Below are 18,658 nucleotides of genomic sequence, written 5' to 3'. Positions count from 1 at the left end.
GCCCTAGGACTCATGTCACAATTATGTCTGGCAGGTTGTGAAACATTGGGTTAAAGTGGTATTGAGTGTACTCGTTTAATTAGAGAGATTAAACGTGTTAATCCGAACACAACTTATTCATTAAATGGGTTGGAGATGAATATCGAAAACCAGATTTTGTTCATGTCGTCCCGGAAATTGCCTACCCCTTGTAGTTTGTTACTATATGTTTGTATATCACTATACTATGTTAGTCCTATTATTACACGAACTAAATAATGACAAATGTTTGTTTGCAGAGCACAACAAGATAAGTAGGCGTATCTGATAATCATCCCACAAACTTGTAATCTATTGCTTATAGTAATCTAAACTCGCTTTTGAAGTGCTTAACAACTCTCGTCACAGTCAATAGTTTTTTAGAAAGCTTTTTAATTATTTTTACATCGTTAACCAATGAAGTAACCGTTAACCAATGAAGTAACCGAATAATTTTTATCAAATACATTAGATAATTTGCTGCATACTTTCATCAAAAACAAAGTTTTAAGTATCAAAAAAACCAAATAACTAGATAATCTTTTCTCTTAATTTTAATATTATGAGTGAGGTTCTAGAGTGAACACTAGTGTATTTGCGAACTGAGTGAACAAATCCTAGCCATTGATTTACACACGTGTAAAGCTAGGATTTCATCATCAAATCGCAAAATACACTAGCCATTGATCTACACACATGTATGTCCAGGATGAGTTCGCAAATACACTAGTGTTCACTCTTGAACCTAATCCTTAATATTATATATGAATAAGAATTAATTTTTTACAGGTTTTATTTAAGGATAAAACTGATACTAAATAATTAGATATAGAAATTGGGATTAAACATACTATGTATTTTTGTTACGAGTGTCCGGTGAAAAACTAAAACGTAATATATCTCTTATCCCAGAAATTTTAAAATTCCTATGTAATATAGTTAGGTCAGGTATTACTTAATCTCATATTCGTGGAATTTTTTTTTCTGAATCCCATACATAGCCCAATACCCGTCTCGAATGTTTTGGGTATTTTAGCCATCCCTAATGACTATATATTACCCAATTACATTATATTTATTTAAGAGTAAATTACAAGTTTTGTCCTTTATGTTTGTACCAAATTGCAGGCGGTATCCTTTACCTTTAAATTTGACAAGTTTTGTTCTTAATGTTTCAAAATCCTGCACGTTATGTCCTTTAGCCCTAACTCAGTCAGATTTTTTTGTTAAATATGGTCATGTGCCTTGCACATGAGGGTATTCTTGTCATTTTACCTCTCCAGGGACTATTGAGTAAATAACTTATATCAATGGACTAAATGTGCAAAAGATTAAAAGAATAATATATTAATTAAATACCCAAAAGTGTCTCACTTCTTAATCTCTACTCTCTCTCTCTCTCTCCTTCATCTCTCATCTTTTTCCCTTTATGTTCAGACTAAGAAGATGACAATTTTTTATCTTTTTCCCTTTATGTTCAGACTAAGAAGATGACAATTTTTTTGCTATCAACTGCAGGGATGAGTCAATCTTCCTTTTTCTAATATTTCTGATGAGTCAACAAGCACACTTGCACCCGAACAGATGCATCAATTATAAACACAATCTATTAAATCTCTAATCCAATTATTCAACATTCATCTTATCATGCCTACCAAATATACAATTAACTAATATACAATTAACTAATCATGCATCACAAAGTTTACATTCAACCTTAGCCCTAGAACAGCAACATAACCACAAATCAAACTCACATAACACACCACTAAGCTTAAAAAACTACCAGCAAAAGCCTGACTCCAGACACGAGGCTGTGACAACGGAACAATCGTAACCGACATCACAACACGATCCGCATTACACAGCGCCAACGCCAACGCCAACATCGCAACAACTTTAACTCTCTCTGATGTAATAAACTCCAGAAAAGTCGGCTCAGATGCTTCATCTTCGTTAACCAAAACTGTAGGCTGTGCATCGTCCGATGAAACCCTAGGTTTTGGGAGAAAACGAGATGAAATTAGAGTTCTACATGCTTCGTGGTGGATTTGGATAGTTGGCTTTGAAGTTTGGAGAGTTGAATTTGAAGTAGATGATGATTTGGAGAAAGATTTGATGGTTCTGTTTTATCGAGGGTTTTGGAAAAAGTTACAGTGGTATGAAAGATAGATGAAGAAGAGAGAGTAGAGATGAAGGAGAGAGAGAAGAGAGAGTGTGGGTTTTTAATTATATATATATATGGAACCCATTAAGTCTAACCACCCCCCAAATCCATCTCCACCGTTAGATCTCGCTGAGATTAAATCTCAGCCGTGTAAACTCAAAAAAAATAACTGAAAATACAGCAGTTAGCAGCAGTTCCACAATCTCTCTCCCACTTAGATGCAGTTATCGAAATAATTTGTGCAGTGAGCGCAATAATCGCAGATTAACTGCCCCATCAGTGCTGATAAATTGCAGTTTACAAAAACGTGTAGCTAAAAACATGTTGTCAGTTACTTGCAGTTTACAAAAAAACGTGTAGCTAAAAACATGTTGTCAGTTATTTGCAGTTTATTTGTTTCCCTATATAACGAGGATCATGGGTGAAGTTCATTTTAGATTTCCTTTATGATCGTATGGAGCAAGAGCATCCGATCCACTGACAAGGTGCATACAAATTATCACATCAATTATGTGTTGTTTTACAGCCTACATCTCTAATTAGTATCTTCTTTCTGTAGTTACCAGTTATGATTGAACAAAAAACTGATGGAAAAATACCTGCAAGTGAAGGTTGAACTTTATATCAGAGTTTCTTTAGTATTGGCATTTAGTTAACATGAATTATGAATTGTATGTACAGATACCTGCTGGCAGTGTTAAGATCATCGACCACAGTCAATTCGAATCCGACAAGGTACATTCTAACAATATGAATCCGCAATGAACATTCTCTAATCAAATTTTTATTTTTATGTACTCAACATTTGTGATGAAATAGCAACAAACCTGATGAAACAAATGGACAACAAGTGAAGATTTAACTGTTTATTATACTTTTCTTTAGTAGTGGTAGTGTTTTGTTACCATTAACTACGATTTGGAATTTGTAGGTACAAATACCTGATGATTAAGAGCATTGATCACAGTCCACACAAATCCAACAAGGTACACACTAATCAATAAAATATATATCTAACAAATATCAGTAATGTGTTGTTTTGATTTGTTATTTTTTGAAACAGTGGAATGCTGCTGATATTTGATGTTATTTAAAGTAGAACAAACATAAAAAAATATGCAACATGCAATGCATTAGGCATATTATATTAAATTATATTTCGGAAAAAAATTATAAAGTTTAAAAATTTGAGCCAAACTGGATACCTCTAGGATATGTAGCCTTGAATTTATGGGCAACTCAGCCTTGAACTTAAGTCTGGTAGTGTCTCGAGCTGGCGGCTACCACCGGATTTCCAATCACCGCCCCTGAAAACACACAAAACGATATTAATTATGGATTTTTTTTAGAATTTTTTGTATTTGTTAAGCTTTTTAGAATTTTTAAGATTTTTTAGAATTTTTATTGATTTTTTATAATTTTTGACTTTTTGAATTTTTTATTTTTTATTTTTTTTATTTTATTTTATTTTTTTATTGTTTTTTCATCTCATCTATACCCAAACCTGTATTAACCTAAACCCATCCCAACCCAAATCCATCTTGACCCATTACCCATCCAACCTTTTTTTTAAATACCAGATCTGATGTACGGCCTTAAGGATTAGGTTCTTTTATGTTTATATAAAAGAGTCTAGCGTTGAATCCCACATCTTTTAAGCATATTATATTAAATTATATTTCGGAAAAAAATTATAAAGTTTAAAAATTTGAGCCAAACTGGATACCTCTAGGATATGTAGTTTTGAATTTACGGGCAACTCAGCCTTGAACTTAAGTCTGGTAGTGTCTCGAGCTGGCGGCTACCACCGGATTTCCAATCACCGCCCCTGAAAACACACAAAACGATATTAATTATGGATTTTTTTAGAATTTTTTGTATTTTTTAAGATTTTTTAGAATTTTTAAGTTTTTTAGAATTTTTATTGATTTTTTATAATTTTTGACTTTTTGAATTTTTTATTTTTTATTTTTTTATTTTATTTTTTTTTATTTTATTTTTTTATTGTTTTTTCATCTCATCTTTACCCAAACCTGTATTAACCTAAACCCATCCCAACCCAAATCCATCTTGACCCATTACCCATCCGACCTTTTTTTTAAATACCAGATCTGGTGTACGGCCTTAAGGATTTCCCTAAGAGTATTCCCTAAGGGATTCATACTCTTTGGGTTTTCGTGTTCATCAGATGAATCATTTTCAATATATAATTAAAGAACAAATATTAGAAGAGTATTTCGTCATTGATTTTTACAACGAAAATCTTTACCTTTTCAAACCAAATGCAAAATTCCAAATACTTTTACGTAAATTAAGTCCCCAAAATATACAATTTATCTTATACATTTTTATGAACTTGATTATGCAAAATAAAGTGTAGTTAAACGTGTCCATGGCACATTAATTTCACTAAAATTTTTCTTAGGAATCATGTAAACTTACTCTCATTAGGAGACTTCCCATAGTTGTGTCTAAGAGCTTCAAGGAAAGCATTGTCTCTTTGTTCTTGTGTCACTGAAGCGAAATAAAAAAATATCAAACAAATTTTTGCACGTGAGTACTAAAGAAATAAGCGGTCATTTTTCGTCAAAAACGTATTCTAAATCTCGGCATGTAAAGTTTTAAGGAAATAAAGCATCGTCCATTAGAAGAGTATGAATCAAATTTTGTGAGCAGGCACTTACCGCAGCCAAACCCGGCACAGGAACTGTTATTGCTGTAAAAAGATTGAATCAAGACGGTCTTCAACCTTGAACTTAAGTCTGGTAGTGTCTCGAGCTGGCGGCTACCACCGGATTTCCAATCACTGCCCCTGAAAACACACAAAACGATATTAACTAAGGATTTTTTTAGAATTTTTTGTATTTTTTAAGATTTTTTTAGAATTTTTTGTATTTTTTAAGATTTTTTTGAATTTTTAAGATTTTTTAGAATTCCGGCAAGCTGATTTACATAACGTTATGAATCAAATATTAGAAGAGTATTTCAGCATTATACAGTAGGGATGAGCAAAGCGGTATCCAATACCGAACCGATACCGATACCGCCTAATACCGATCCCGAATTTCACCCAAACTAGGTACCGATACCGATACCGAAACATGTTGGTTCGGTATCGGTACGGTACGGTATCGGTATTTTGAGGGTCGGTATCGGTATTATACCGATACCGTACCGTACCGATACCGAAAACGCCTAAAAGTGGATACCGTATGGGATACCGAAAAAAATCGGTATCGGTATTTCGGGATCGGGATCGGTATGGGATCGGTATGGCATCGATATTCGGTGGCATATGCTCATCCCTTACACACACATAAAACATTAAAAAACAGTTATTGATATTTTGAACTATTGTAATAATAATGACTTTTTTTTAATTTGTAAACTGTAATTTTTTTTTCAACAAGAGTATTGCGCATTGTCAAGATTACAAACTGGATCATTAACACAACATAAAGATTTAGCTTGTCTGTATGTACAAAGTAGTGCAAAAAAATTGCAATCACCAATCTGAATAAATTAAAAACCAATATTTCTCAATATTTACTGCTGGTGCTATTTATTCAAGGGCTTATAAAAAACTGCATTTAGATACCTAGAAATGCCCGGGACTAGGATTCCCCGTGTTCTTTTGCCTGTCGAATTCTTTCACTCTTTCATTCTGAAGTCTTTCTTCCCAATATGTTGGACATCTATTTAAGTTTAAAAGCTCTTGTAAGTATCATCTTCTGCAAACATGGTTAATCAAATAAAGTTTTAGTAAACTATACCTTCTACGTAATAGAATGTTTAGCTCATCCAATTCTAAATCTTGGCATGTAAAGTTTTAAACAAATAAAAGTTATTCTAAATAAGGACATAAGAAGTTCTTCACGCGTCTCCTAATTTGGGACTTGCACCCATTACACTACCCGAAAACGGTAGAATGTGAACTTTTTAGATCTTGATAAATATTCGTTTGGTCAGATGTCGAACCAATTATGAACACATCATGCTCAAGAAAATAAACCATTCATAGCTTTTCATGATTTAAAATTTTCCATTATGTATATACAATGATATAATTCCAGAATTTCGCTCACAAAAAAGGATTGATTTGTTATGAAGTTTTACTCTCATAACTACAATCAAAAGTTTAGTAGATACTGTTTGAGGTCATGTCCTTTAAGAGCCCAGATCTCCTCCCTATATGGATAGAGATTTGACTAATACTTTAATTTTTTAGAAGAAAAATAATTTTAAAATATATTTTTTTTCTTAAAGATGAAGATAAGAGCTAGAAATTTTTTTAAATATATAATTAAAGAACAGATCTGATCTGATGAACTCGAAAACCCAAAGAGTATGAATCCCTTAGGGAATACTCTTAGGGAAATCCTTAAGGCCGTACATCAGATCTGATGAACACGAAAACCCTAGCTCGTACAACATTGATAAATGGAAAATAATCATGAACAACATACACACTTTACATAGAATCGTTCATCAAACACACGACAAAAATTAGTACTGATTACCCAAATATGAATAAAAACAGTAACAAATCACTATATGTGTACATCACAACAGAAATAGATAAATCACATGATACATATTAAAACTTTAAGAACTGACCTTGCAAACTTTAAGAATCTGGAGCTGTGGTATCTTCGCCTTGAAGGTTTAACCACACCACAACCATTTCCCTTGCGGCATCTCCGTAAATCCTAGATCTGAATGACTGAAAACGACCGAGATGATGAAGATTTGATTTCCGGCGAGATTTTGGAGTTCTGATTAGGCGGAGGCTTGTGAGGTTTTGTTGGAGGTGTGCGCATCTTGAACTAGGGCAAAATTTGGAATGAGGTTTGTAGAAAAAGATGTTAGGGTTTCGGAGCACCCATATATATGTGTAGCAGACCAAAGCCCCAAAGCCCACTATAACACCTCCAACTTATTTGTTTAGAAAAAGAATTATGAGCCCATTTGACCTTAATTTGAATAATAAGCCCAAACATGATAAATATAATTCTTAAAGGATTAAATTATGTTTCTTAAAGGGATTAAATTATTTTTTTAATAAAATAATATGTTAATGAATTGAACTTGAGCTGAACTTCAATGAAATAGAATGTGATAATGTATGTTGAATTCGTATAATTTTGAAATTTTTAAATCAATATCTTCAACTACTATAATTATAATACTAGGTTATAACCCCGTGTATTACACGGGTTGTTGATGGTGGATAAAGAAGGTAAATATTGAAATTGCAGAGTTGGTGGCTGGAGGATGAAGAAGGATTGAGAGGAAAGGTGTTTAGGTGATTTGGGAAGATTGGTGGTAGAGGTGGAGAAATTAGGGTTTGAATGAGATGTGTGTGATGGATCACCTACCGTAGTAAGGGGGAACATGTCCCAAAGTTGGTTTGTTTGATTGTAGGAGATAGATTATTAATTTTAGTTAAGAAATTGTTTGATGTCCACCTTGAGAAAATCAAAGGACCTGAAACTTTAAAAGTGTACACATTATAGATAAAAAAACCAAAAGAAAAAAAATATATATAATACTTCAATCTTGTCCGTTCATTTCTTTTAACCTCCTCTTAACTTACTTTTACTACCATTCATTTCTTTAAACCTCCTATAACTTTTTCATTTCTTTAAACATCCTCTTACTTTTACTAAGGTTATAAAAAATTTAGGTTGATATAATATTACTAAAATAAGTGGGATTGGAATTAATTTATTAAAACTATTTAAGCTTAGACCGTGTGGTATGGTGGGGCGGGGGTTTGGAGGATGGGTTGACACGTGGACTTCGAGGGGCACCACTGGTCAGTTGCATGTTGGGTCGATATGGCGGGGCGTGGCTAGCCCGCGTGGGTTGGCCACGTGTTATAATTTTTTTTTCAAATATTATAAAAATACACACAAAATTAAAAAAAAAAAAAAACCTAGCCACTATAGCCTAGCCAACCCAGCCAATGAGAGCCGGCCATGGAAGACCGCTAGGCCCGCCCAAGGGGCCACGCCGAAATCCAAGCCCACCCGTGGTGGTGACTTGGGCGTTTGTACTCAACCCACGCCCCAACCCCCGCCCCACACTCCATAGTCTTAGGAGCAGTGGCGGATCTAGGATTCCGACCAAGCGGGAACGTTTTATAAATAGGCGGTAACGAAATCGAAAAAACGTCAAATTTTTCTAAAATTTACACTAAAAACGTCAAAAATTTTCCGACCAAGAGGTAGCGAAGGCTACCCCTTGGTCCTCTATATGTCCGCCCCTGCTTAGGAGGATCTTTACGTTACAATTAATACAATGAGTTTTAGTGGTTTGAAAGAAGAAAATGAAAAGTTAGATGACTGCAACATTTTCAAAAAAGGATATGGAAAAGAAGAAAAGGAGAAGCGTTCCCGAACACCCTCAATATACATTATCTTTGTTTGTTATGTTGTTAGCGTAAGCCGTCCAACGGACGGGTATTAAACTAGTTAATATTTTATTCTTTAATCTTTTTATATATTTAGTCCCTTAATATAACTTATTTATTTAATAGTCCCTGAAGAGGTAGAATGACAAAAATACCCTCATGTGCAAGGCTTGCACATGATCATATTTAACAAAAAAATCTAACTGAGTTAGTGTTAAAGGACATCACGTGCAGGATTTTGAAACGTTAAGGACAAAACTCGTCAAATTTAAAGGTAAAGGACACCGCCTGCAATTTGATACATACATAAAGAACAAAACTTGTAATTTACTCTTTATTTAATCCGTGTAATACACGTGTTTGTTCAACTCGTACAGTAAACGAAGTTTTAAAAAGTATTACTTTTTTATTACTTTATAAAATATTTTTTTAATGCGTGTAATAAAGAGGTTTTAACCTGGTTTTTAAACAGGAGTTATAATATTTATCGTTTTACCTTTTTCTTTTTCTTTTCTTTTTTTTTTCTTCTGCATTAAGTTTCTTACCTTCCCCACGCGTACTATACCCAATATCAACCTGTAAAATGTTTGATTTCTGTTATCAACGGTTATTCGATTCCATTGCGATTCACGTTTTCCGATCTCCCCTCCGTTCTCGACTGTCATCGGCTCATCGCCACCGTTTCGCCGTCAACCACCGCCCTATCACCACCGTATTAATAGCTTGTTTCTCACTTCAACCGCTGCACTCGTCACCACTCAAAAGGTACGCTATTAGTTCTCTGTCTAATCACTTGAATCCGATACGATACATGTAGATTTAGGTCATCTTTACCGAACAATGCAGATAATTACTCATGAAAACTTGTGATATTGCACACAATCTGGTGCAACACTTGTTGAGTTGTTGAAGTTGATATAATTTCATCTAGGTTAAATTAGATGACGAGTATTTAAGTTGCTAAATGTTTGTTAAATAGTTTATGCACATACATGCAAGATTGTTGGAGATTTCATCGTTAATTAGATCTGGTTTGATATTGGAAATAAGAGATGTTAGGGTTTTTGGAGTGATATTGATGAAATAGAGGAATTGGATATGATATTGATATATAGAGTTGTGCATTGGATATGGTATAGATACATATAGTTGTGCATGTGTGTCATATATGCAGTATTGTTGGAGATTTCATCCTTGATTAGATCTGCTTAGAAATGGAAATAAGAGATTTTAGTGTTTTCGGAGTGATAGCTTCAATAGAGGAATTGGATATATGATATTGATACATATAGTTCATATATGCAGGATTGTTAGGTATTTCATCCTAAATTAGATCTGCTTTGATATGAAAATCTTTATAGGGTCTTTTACCAGTTACCACTGCTTAAAAGTGTGTCCTCTGTTTACATTATTCCTTATATATTACAATCGAGAACATATTGGTAAATTGCAGGTGTTAACTACCACCATCACATTCTGCAATGACACCCTTTCTGTTAGAATGCAACTACAATTCAAACCATTCACTCCTACAAAGCTCCTATCTGCGCTCGCTTCGCTCTTTATTGGGATTGTTGTTTTTATATGATCATCACCGTGGTCGTGTTGCGATGGCTGCTTCCGGTGGGAGTATGGGTGGGAGTGACTTTTCTTCTAGTGATCATAGCTATGGTGATCACAGCTATAGCTATGATGATTACAGCTATGCGTGTAGTGACCCGACCTACTATTCTTCTGGAAGATATAGCCATCGGACCAGCAGCCGGGCCCCTATGAAGGCCACAAATGAAGTTGAGCCAATTCGTTTACAGGATGTCATCACTGTCATTGCTGTTGTTTTTTTTGTTCTACTCATATTTATATATACTCCTGGTCAAGATCGTGCACAAACAAGTGTTGTGAAGCTTCAGGTATTTTATTTTCTAAACAGTTTATTATTTGATGCCATAATCTATATCTCAAATCTAAATTTTGATTTTCATGTGGTTCTCTTCCAGATTTGAATTATATATTTCCCTATGCATGCATACAACCTTATAGGCTAATGGCATTTGTGTACTCTGGTAACTACTAACCTTCTGTTTTTCAAACTTCAAGGTTGGATCATTGGCTACGGGCAGATCACTGCAAAGGGATCTTAATCGGATCGCTGAGGTTGTTGATACATCCACCAAAAAGGGCTGGCACTTTGTATTACAAGGTAACGGTGTTATCAATTAGGGGTGTTTGGGGTCTGGTTTTGACGGGATTTCTAGGCCGAACTGGTAAGTACGATTTTTGAAAAAAACTAGACCGAACCGGCCTGGTGGATGGGTGGGTTGGGTCAGCGAGGCTAGCCAAAATGGTTCGGCTTTGGCGGTTTGGATCTGTTTTTCATGAAATCGTAGCATTAAATCTTCAAAAGTTGTGAGTAATAAAGATTAAACCTTATGAGTACTAAAGGGTTTTAAAAAGACAAAAGTGAAAAAAATTAATCACACGAAATCATTTAAATTAAAAATATATACGTATTATAACTAAAAATATTTATACTTATTATAATTGTTTGATTCCCATACGTGCTTTTTTTGCGTTGATAAAATTATATAGATTAAAGAGTTTACTGTTTTTATTATTCTTTTAATATTTCTGCCACTTCGGTTTTGACGACCGCTTCCAAACCGTAAACCGAACCCTGAAACCCAGTTCCCAAACCATAGACCAAACCACTGCACTCCTAAACCAGTCGAACTAGCCAATGTAGAAGGTTCGGGGGGTTTCAACGGTTTCTGAACACCCCTATGGCATAGCCCTATGATCGATTATGATTTGACACAAATATTGTCAGTTATCATCTAGTCATCAATTTGTTTGCTACTATGCTAACCTCAAAAAAGGAATCACCATATACTATTATTTCTATATCCATTAATGTTATAAATAGTATTTGATTTTGTTTTGTTGCAGAGTCAATACTATCTCTGCTTCGGCACTCTCATGATTGCATTTCCGGTTATTCCTCTGTAAGTCACTAGGCTATTTCCTTCAACATCTCGCTTCTGCTTGAATATTTGAATATTTAAGTTTCGTTTCTTTATTGTGGAACCATAAATTTTGATTTATTATGTCGTGCAGGTGGATGTAAAGAGGAGTACAGTAGAATGTGAGAAACGTTTTAATCAACTTTCTGTTGAAGAAAGGGGTAAATTTGATGAGGAGACTTTGGTCAATATCAACAACAACGTCAGAAAGAAAAGTGCAACAACGAGTTCTAATGGGCTCCCGAATGAGTATATTGTGGTTAGTGCTTTTATTATGGTTATCTTTCACATGTTTCTTGCTCCTCTTTTCAGTCTATCTTATGAGGTGGAAAATGAGCGTAATAGATAATTTATATTTTGGGTTGAAATGGGCCGAGTCGACCCAAAACACTTGTTACTAAATATATTTCGTACTTTTATGATAAATAGTGTTGAATATGATGTCTTTTTTAAAATATTTCTAATGACTGATTGAAGGTTACGATTATCGTGGCTGCTCGTGGTGTACCTGAACTCCCACCTGTCGAAAGCAGTGCACAATTGAAGGAAGCCTTGCAAAAGCTGGCCTCTATCCCTTCTAGCAATATTATGGTGAGAACTAAATCATGAATTTTGAGCTGGCACTTTTGACCCATTTACGTTTAAAACAGGTTGATTTGGGCTTGTTTTTATGGTCAAATGGGTCGCATCGCTTAATTGAAATTAGATGATTTGTCACGTCTAAATTCTTGATTCTATCTCTAATGGGTCGCAAGTGTCAATCTGGTTGATATTCATACATATTTGGATGTTTAATACATCTTAAATTACATTACTGAAAATGCTAAATTGTTTTTTAATACGATGATTTAAGTAGTCATATTTAGGATAGCAATTATTTATAAAAATTCAAAAATGGATACGAAAAAGTGTTTTATAGCCCATCGTGTCCCATTTTGACCCGTTACCTTACCCATTCAGGCCTTTGTTTTTACACGATCAATATTATGGTGAGACCTATTTGCATTATTTTTGTGGCCCATAAATCATGAGTTTTGTGTTTCTTTGTTAACTTTTTACAGGCAGTCCAGGTGTTGTGGACCCCACAAAAGGAAGACGATTCTCTTACAGAGCAAAAAATGCTCAAAGATTATCCTCTGTTGCGCCCTCTTTAGCTAAGCCATCCTGATAACATCCTCCGCATCACTATAGGTGATGAGCACATACACAAAACTGCATCAAGTTTGATTTTTGTTAGTATCTTAGGGTTCGTATTTCTGTCATGTCATGACGGTGTTAACTTCCGTTTATCATGTTTGGCTTATCTGGATTACAGATTTATGGTGGTTATGTTCCAGGTCCTTAGTTGTGTTCATATTCCAGATTGTGAGCTTGGGATTTGGTTTATAGTTGGTCTTGTTTATGGAAAAATTCACATTTTAAAAGAAAATTCGTAACTACAGATAATATTCACGTATAAAAAACTGAATAAAATTAGCAAAAACATCTCTTAATACCATCTGATACGTGACTTTCCATCTACCTACCTATCAGTTTAGAACACGATATGAATAAATAAAATATAAATAAATGAAATATCAAATGGTTAGCGATGTTAGATATTACAAGAATATATTTTGAGAATTAGCGATGTTAGATATTACAAAAATATATTTTGAGATAAGATATGGTGTGCAAAGTCGGTTAACCGACATTGAGGGTTCGGTTAATTGAAAAGTATTAACCATAATCGATGGTCGGTTAACCGTTGGTTATGGATCGGTTTCGATTAATTTCGGTTAACTATCCAATGTATATAAAATATGTAAAATATAAACTCATGAATATGAAACTTGCAAAATTATATATATACCACATGCATATTGAATTTATCAAAAATCAAAAGTACACAATGCCTGGCGGAAGCATGCATACGTATCCTCATCATCTAGTCCCAATCAAAAGTACAAAGTTACTAAAGTTTTAGAGTAAATTTCATTTTTTGTTCTTTACGTATTATCTGAATTTTGAAACGTGCCATTTAAAAGTTTTAATTTCGGTTTATGTCCTTAAATCACATGTTTTATATCACTTTAAGTCTTTTACACCAAACCAGAGTTAAATTACTCAGTTAAGTTTATTGCAAGGGTATTATTGGTATTTTAATGAAATACTTTATTACTCGCCCCAAAGAACAACAGCAACGACTAACTATCTTTGTCTCTCTCTTTTAAACCCAATTCCTTTTTTTAGTTTTAGTGCATGTTTGGCTTAGCTTATTTTCAACTTTTGAAAAGTCCTTTTGGCCAAAATAAGTCAGGAATTCCTGACTTTTGCCAAATCCCTCTCACATAAGAAGAAAAGCCAAACACTTTCAAAAGGACTTTTGCCCTTCAAAAGTCCTTTTACCCTCAAAATAAGGAACCCCAAACACCCTCTTAGTTTCTACCCATCATCTCATCTCTTGATCCAAACCCTAAAATTCAAATCCACATCAATTATTGGAACTAATTGCAATAAGAACACACAAATCGACAAAAAGTTGATAACTTTTACAAAGTATAATGCTTAGGGTTTACAGGGAGAATATCACACACAAGACACTCACCAAGCTCCACTCTCTCAAATAATCTCTCACACATAAATCCTAGAATGGAATAATTAAACGATCGATTACCGGATTGATGCACGCTAACCTGACCTTGATTAAATTGTTTTGTTTGGAATACCAAAACCCTAAATCGCAGATCGCTCGCTTGGGTCGGGTCGGGTCACACTCCACTCTCGGATCTCTCTTTCGCTTCCAGCTACGCTCCTCTATTTTGTGATCATTGTACAGTTGCCGGTCAACGTTATTGGCGGCAGGATTCCAGTGGTGGGACGGCGAATTAGGGCAGAGATCTTCGCCGGAAAGCCATGAAGTTTGTTCACCACCATTAACTCCTGTAGTAGTACTGTCTTATTCCAAATCGAATACATGTTTGTTTGGTTTGGTCTGAAGTTGAATATGTGGATTTGAATTTTAGGGCCTGGATCAAGAGATGATGGGTTGAAGAAACTAAAATTGAAAAAGGAAATTGGGTTTGAAAGAGAGAGACAGAGATAGTTGCTGTCGTTGTTCTTTGGGATGAGTAATAAAGTATTTCATTAAAATACCAATAATACCCTTCTTTAAATAAACGTAAACGTAACTGAGTAATTTAACTCAGTTTGGTGTAAATTACTTAAAGTGATATAAAACATGTGATTTAAGGACATAAACAGAAATTAAAACTTTTAAAGGGCACGTTTCAAAATTCAGATAATACATAAAGAACAGAAAGTGAAATTTACTCAAAGTTTTATATGCACCAAAGTGGCTAAAGTTATAATCCAACAAATGAAAATCATCCCTAGTTGTGAGTACCGCGAGAACCACTTTTCAACCATTAGATCTTCAAGATGGATGGAGGAGATTAAAAGTAATTAAAAACATTATAAAATTCTTTTGTCTTATTATGTTTTTAAAATATTAATGTTAAAAGGGTGTTTAAGAAAGGCTCATTCTAAATACACCCCCTTAATTACTAATTACACCAAACATCACATCAATTAATAAAAGAAATTATTTTGTTTTTAGTCTATTTTCTCTTTTAGTTAACAACTTTTGTTAAGTTTTTAGCTTTTTTGTCTTTTAGTTGTCTTTTTTTTAATCTTTTATTTAGTGATTAGTTATATTATTATTATTATTATTATTGTTATTATTATTATTATTATTATTATTATTATTATTATTATTATTATTATTATTATTATAACTAATTATTTATCCAATTACATTTATTGTAGTAACAGAAACTATAAAAAAATAAGTGCATTCTTACAAAATTATATCATTAAATATTTTACATACCGAGCTTTAATCTACAACATAATATGTAACAGGTTGTGCTATCCAAGAATTATACATATTTTGACGTGATTCAAATATATTCTCCCAGCCAGCCGCATCATTTTCTCTCATTAATGTCCATAGGTTGTTTGTGGTGGCAATTGGATACTCTCCTTGCAATTCTACCATTATAAAATGGCTACCATTCACGTGTGCAGTTGAAATTATTTTTTTTTTCTAGGAACTGGTGAGGGCCTCTCCAAAGCGAAAAACAAGTCGAAGTGTTTCTTTTTTCTTTAGATAAAAATTGAATGATTACGTTAAACTTGTTCGCAATCAAGAATCCTGCCTCTGGCATAATCATCCAATGTTTTTTTTGTGCAACCCCCGACCCTGACCAAGCCAAGGACGTAAACACATTTTCAAGTGAGCCACAGAAAGCTTTAGTGTACTTATTTCTAAACTGAAGTAGCTCTTCCAACAGTGATATTCGGATAAATAACCATTCATCTTCATTGTACCCTAGGGCAGAAGCCGTCGCCCGAAATCCACAATTTCCATCACCTAACACGTTATGTATGCGTGTAACATACGCATGGAAGATTTTTGGAATTTGACCAATATATTCGTGTATCACTTGTGATGTTTGATCTTGGTTCAACCCCATGAAATCATAGTGCGGCGCACTTGTAGAGTTGGTGAAAGAACTCTGTCCTACAACATCTTGGTTTAACCCCATGAAATCATTGCCCAATGTGTTTAGAAGGCTGGCAACAAAAACCTTGTCCATTAGTATCTTGGGTCATGAACGGACTTGGTTCACCAGGAACTTGGTAGTTCACAAATGGACTGGTGTAACCCACTTTATCATCATACTCCTTGAACGGTTTTGTAGGATCGAAGATTCGACCTAATAAGTCGATCAGAAGAGTTCTAGACCAAACCAAAGGTGGAATTCAATGATTTGGACATTTGTAGCTTGATTAACACTAAGAATCACTTTAATTGTCGTTTAGATTGATTTGAAATTGATTACAGATCGTTTGACACTTCGGCAGCACTTCGTCTCCGGAATCAGAATGTTACAAATGAAATCCAAGACTCACCTATTTATAGGAGATCCAGATCCCACGAACCGTTTCATTCTTTCTGGCATTTCATGCTTTCTGGCCAGACCCCATGAACTTGTCACCTCGTGAGGGGTGGCTGGTTCAGGTTTGTTTCCCGTTTCTTTCGTACAACATGTCCTGGCCTATCTATTCTAATTACATGACTCGATACAAGACGAAGTCAACAGACATATGCACTAACAAACTCCCCCTTGGATGTTGACGAGTCTTCAATGTATTGAGTCTTCAGTCTTGGGCGGTCTTCTCGCTCTTTCCAAAGTATCTTTCTCTTGTAAGCATCCTTTTATCTCTCTCTTACTCTCCCAGAATCTCAACCTGACTCTTCAAATTCTCTTGATCAGATCTCTTGATTCCTTAAGCTCATCAGCATCAACATCAGGAACATCTCCTGGCTCTCCGTAGCAACAGGATCAAGAACCTGGTAACCTGCACAATTCTCTACCCAAATATAAATTTCACAATTTTTAAAATTTAACAAATTTAGAAACCACTTGTAGATATCATTCAACATCAACAATAGTTATATCAAGTTCAAATTAATGACCTTGATTAACTAACAGTAAAATCAGTCTCAAATCATCACTTGTAAAATTATCTTATAACATTTTTCAAATTATCTCAAACTTTAACTTCATTTTTCATTTTAAACACATTTTCCCAATCCACTGTTGTTCATCATGTTTAGCACTTGGAATTTTGAAAATCAGCTTTTCAACATCAGTTGTTGAAAATAAGATGAAATATAATCTTTTTGATTTTTCACAATTTTATGCTAAAACACACTGAAAATCTTTTTGGATTTTGGGAAATAAACTATATACAAACATATTATTGTGAGTTTGTGTAAGAGAATCATATCAGTTTATGACAAATTACTAGCACCGTTGACCTTTTTAGACTTTAAGTTCTAAACGATTCACTTAGATTGTCAGTATACTGATCCATTTAAATTTTCACACAAAGTTCAATTGTTTCTAGATACGAGAATTAGTATTTTAAGCACTTAACTTATTCGCGTGTCCCACCTCAGAATATACTCCCGTATCAAGATTCCCTAGATTCAGTCTTACAGGTGAGTATACCAATTTGATATCTGTACTCTGGGTTAGTGCGAGACCTTGAGAGCTCAGGTATGAACTTCCGTTCAGTCAAAGAGATGAAGGCTCGACTTTAGGTGTGTTCCCTTTAGGGAATCTTTTCTTCAACTGCAATTGATTCATATCTTTCGATATTTTTCAATTTTTATGCAGAGGGTAAGCTTTAAAAGCGCGTAAAGTATTATACGAAGTCTAGGCCATTGCTTCCGCAATATCAGAAGACTATGTATAATACCCCAGATATCAAACAGTATAAAGACCTAGTATCTCAGAATCAGGCAATCTCTCAAACAAGATTTCGGGGGTTACCCATATATCCGAGAGATGTTCCCCACGAGATAAGCAAGTATTGATATTTAGGTTTATATCTCGAAATCAATCTACTGAATGTGTAAAAACCTACTGGCATATCATCAGTGAGACCGTTTATCACATATTTAACTTTCCAATTCTTTAGCATGCTGTGATTGTCTACTTATGTACTATCATTTCCTCTTTTTCACAACAAAACTCATTTTTTATTTTTCGATGTTTTTGTATTTTTTATTTTATCATGTTTTTGGATTTTTCAAATTTTCAAAATTTAATTTTTTACTCCCCCTAAAATCAAAAATATGTTTCAATTTTTTATTTTCCGGGAAAATTTGAAAGTAAAAGCAATAAATTGTACAAATAAAATGATAAACTGATGTGAATTGCTTCAAATCTCCATTCTCTTGGCTTAAACAATCAGAACTCCCCCTGACAACAAACTATTTTCCCATTATGATTTCAAAACACTTAAGTTTGTTTTAATCAAAATGGTTTTTCCGTAAAATTAGTTTTGTTGATTTCACACATCATGGGGATTCATCACATTGTTTTTTTTCAACCACTTGTAAAAACTATTATTTGTAGGTTTTTCACAAAAAACATTTTTCAAGAATGATGCCGATTCATGCTCCACGATTACCAACTTTGG

The 18,658-nt window shown here is 34.1% G+C and overlaps 1 protein-coding gene and 2 long non-coding RNA genes across 3 annotated transcripts; 1 reads left to right on the top strand and 2 right to left on the bottom strand.

Moving 5' to 3' along the window:
- Positions 1–1,603: 1,603 nt before the first annotated feature.
- On the bottom strand, positions 1,604–7,162 carry LOC110885135. The gene is made up of 7 exons (XR_002561892.2): positions 6,803–7,162; positions 5,784–5,916; positions 4,870–4,997; positions 4,628–4,699; positions 3,912–4,013; positions 3,391–3,492; positions 1,604–2,013 (listed from the first exon to the last, which is right to left on the bottom strand). It is a non-coding gene; the product is annotated as an uncharacterized LOC110885135 (long non-coding RNA).
- On the bottom strand, positions 2,604–3,378 carry LOC110885136. Its single transcript, XR_002561893.1, has 2 exons — positions 2,871–3,378; positions 2,604–2,784 (listed from the first exon to the last, which is right to left on the bottom strand). It is a non-coding gene; the product is annotated as an uncharacterized LOC110885136 (long non-coding RNA).
- Positions 7,163–9,175: 2,013 nt separating the features above from the next.
- Positions 9,176–13,006, top strand: LOC110885137. The gene is made up of 7 exons (XM_022132827.2): positions 9,176–9,363; positions 10,053–10,510; positions 10,698–10,800; positions 11,547–11,602; positions 11,715–11,879; positions 12,098–12,211; positions 12,682–13,006. The coding sequence occupies exons 2-7, from the start codon at positions 10,082–10,084 to the stop codon at positions 12,772–12,774; spliced, it is 960 nt and encodes a 319-aa protein (XP_021988519.1). The 5' UTR covers positions 9,176–9,363; positions 10,053–10,081; the 3' UTR covers positions 12,775–13,006.
- The last annotated feature ends 5,652 nt before the right edge of the window (positions 13,007–18,658 follow it).

Source organism: Helianthus annuus, chromosome 15 (assembly GCF_002127325.2).
Source record: "Helianthus annuus cultivar XRQ/B chromosome 15, HanXRQr2.0-SUNRISE, whole genome shotgun sequence".
Classification (NCBI taxonomy): domain Eukaryota; kingdom Viridiplantae; phylum Streptophyta; class Magnoliopsida; order Asterales; family Asteraceae; genus Helianthus; species Helianthus annuus.
The sequence above is the reverse complement of the archived record's forward strand: the minus strand, read 5'-3'. Positions and strand labels throughout refer to the sequence as shown.

Coding starts and splice junctions, on each gene's coding strand:
- LOC110885137 (XM_022132827.2), top strand. CDS start 10,082: ATGACACCCTTTCTGTTAGAATGCAACTACAATTCAAACCATTCACTC. Junction 10,511..10,697: donor CAAGTGTTGTGAAGCTTCAG/GTATTTTATTTT, acceptor TCAAACTTCAAG/GTTGGATCATTGGCTACGGG. Junction 12,212..12,681: donor TCCCTTCTAGCAATATTATG/GTGAGAACTAAA, acceptor AACTTTTTACAG/GCAGTCCAGGTGTTGTGGAC.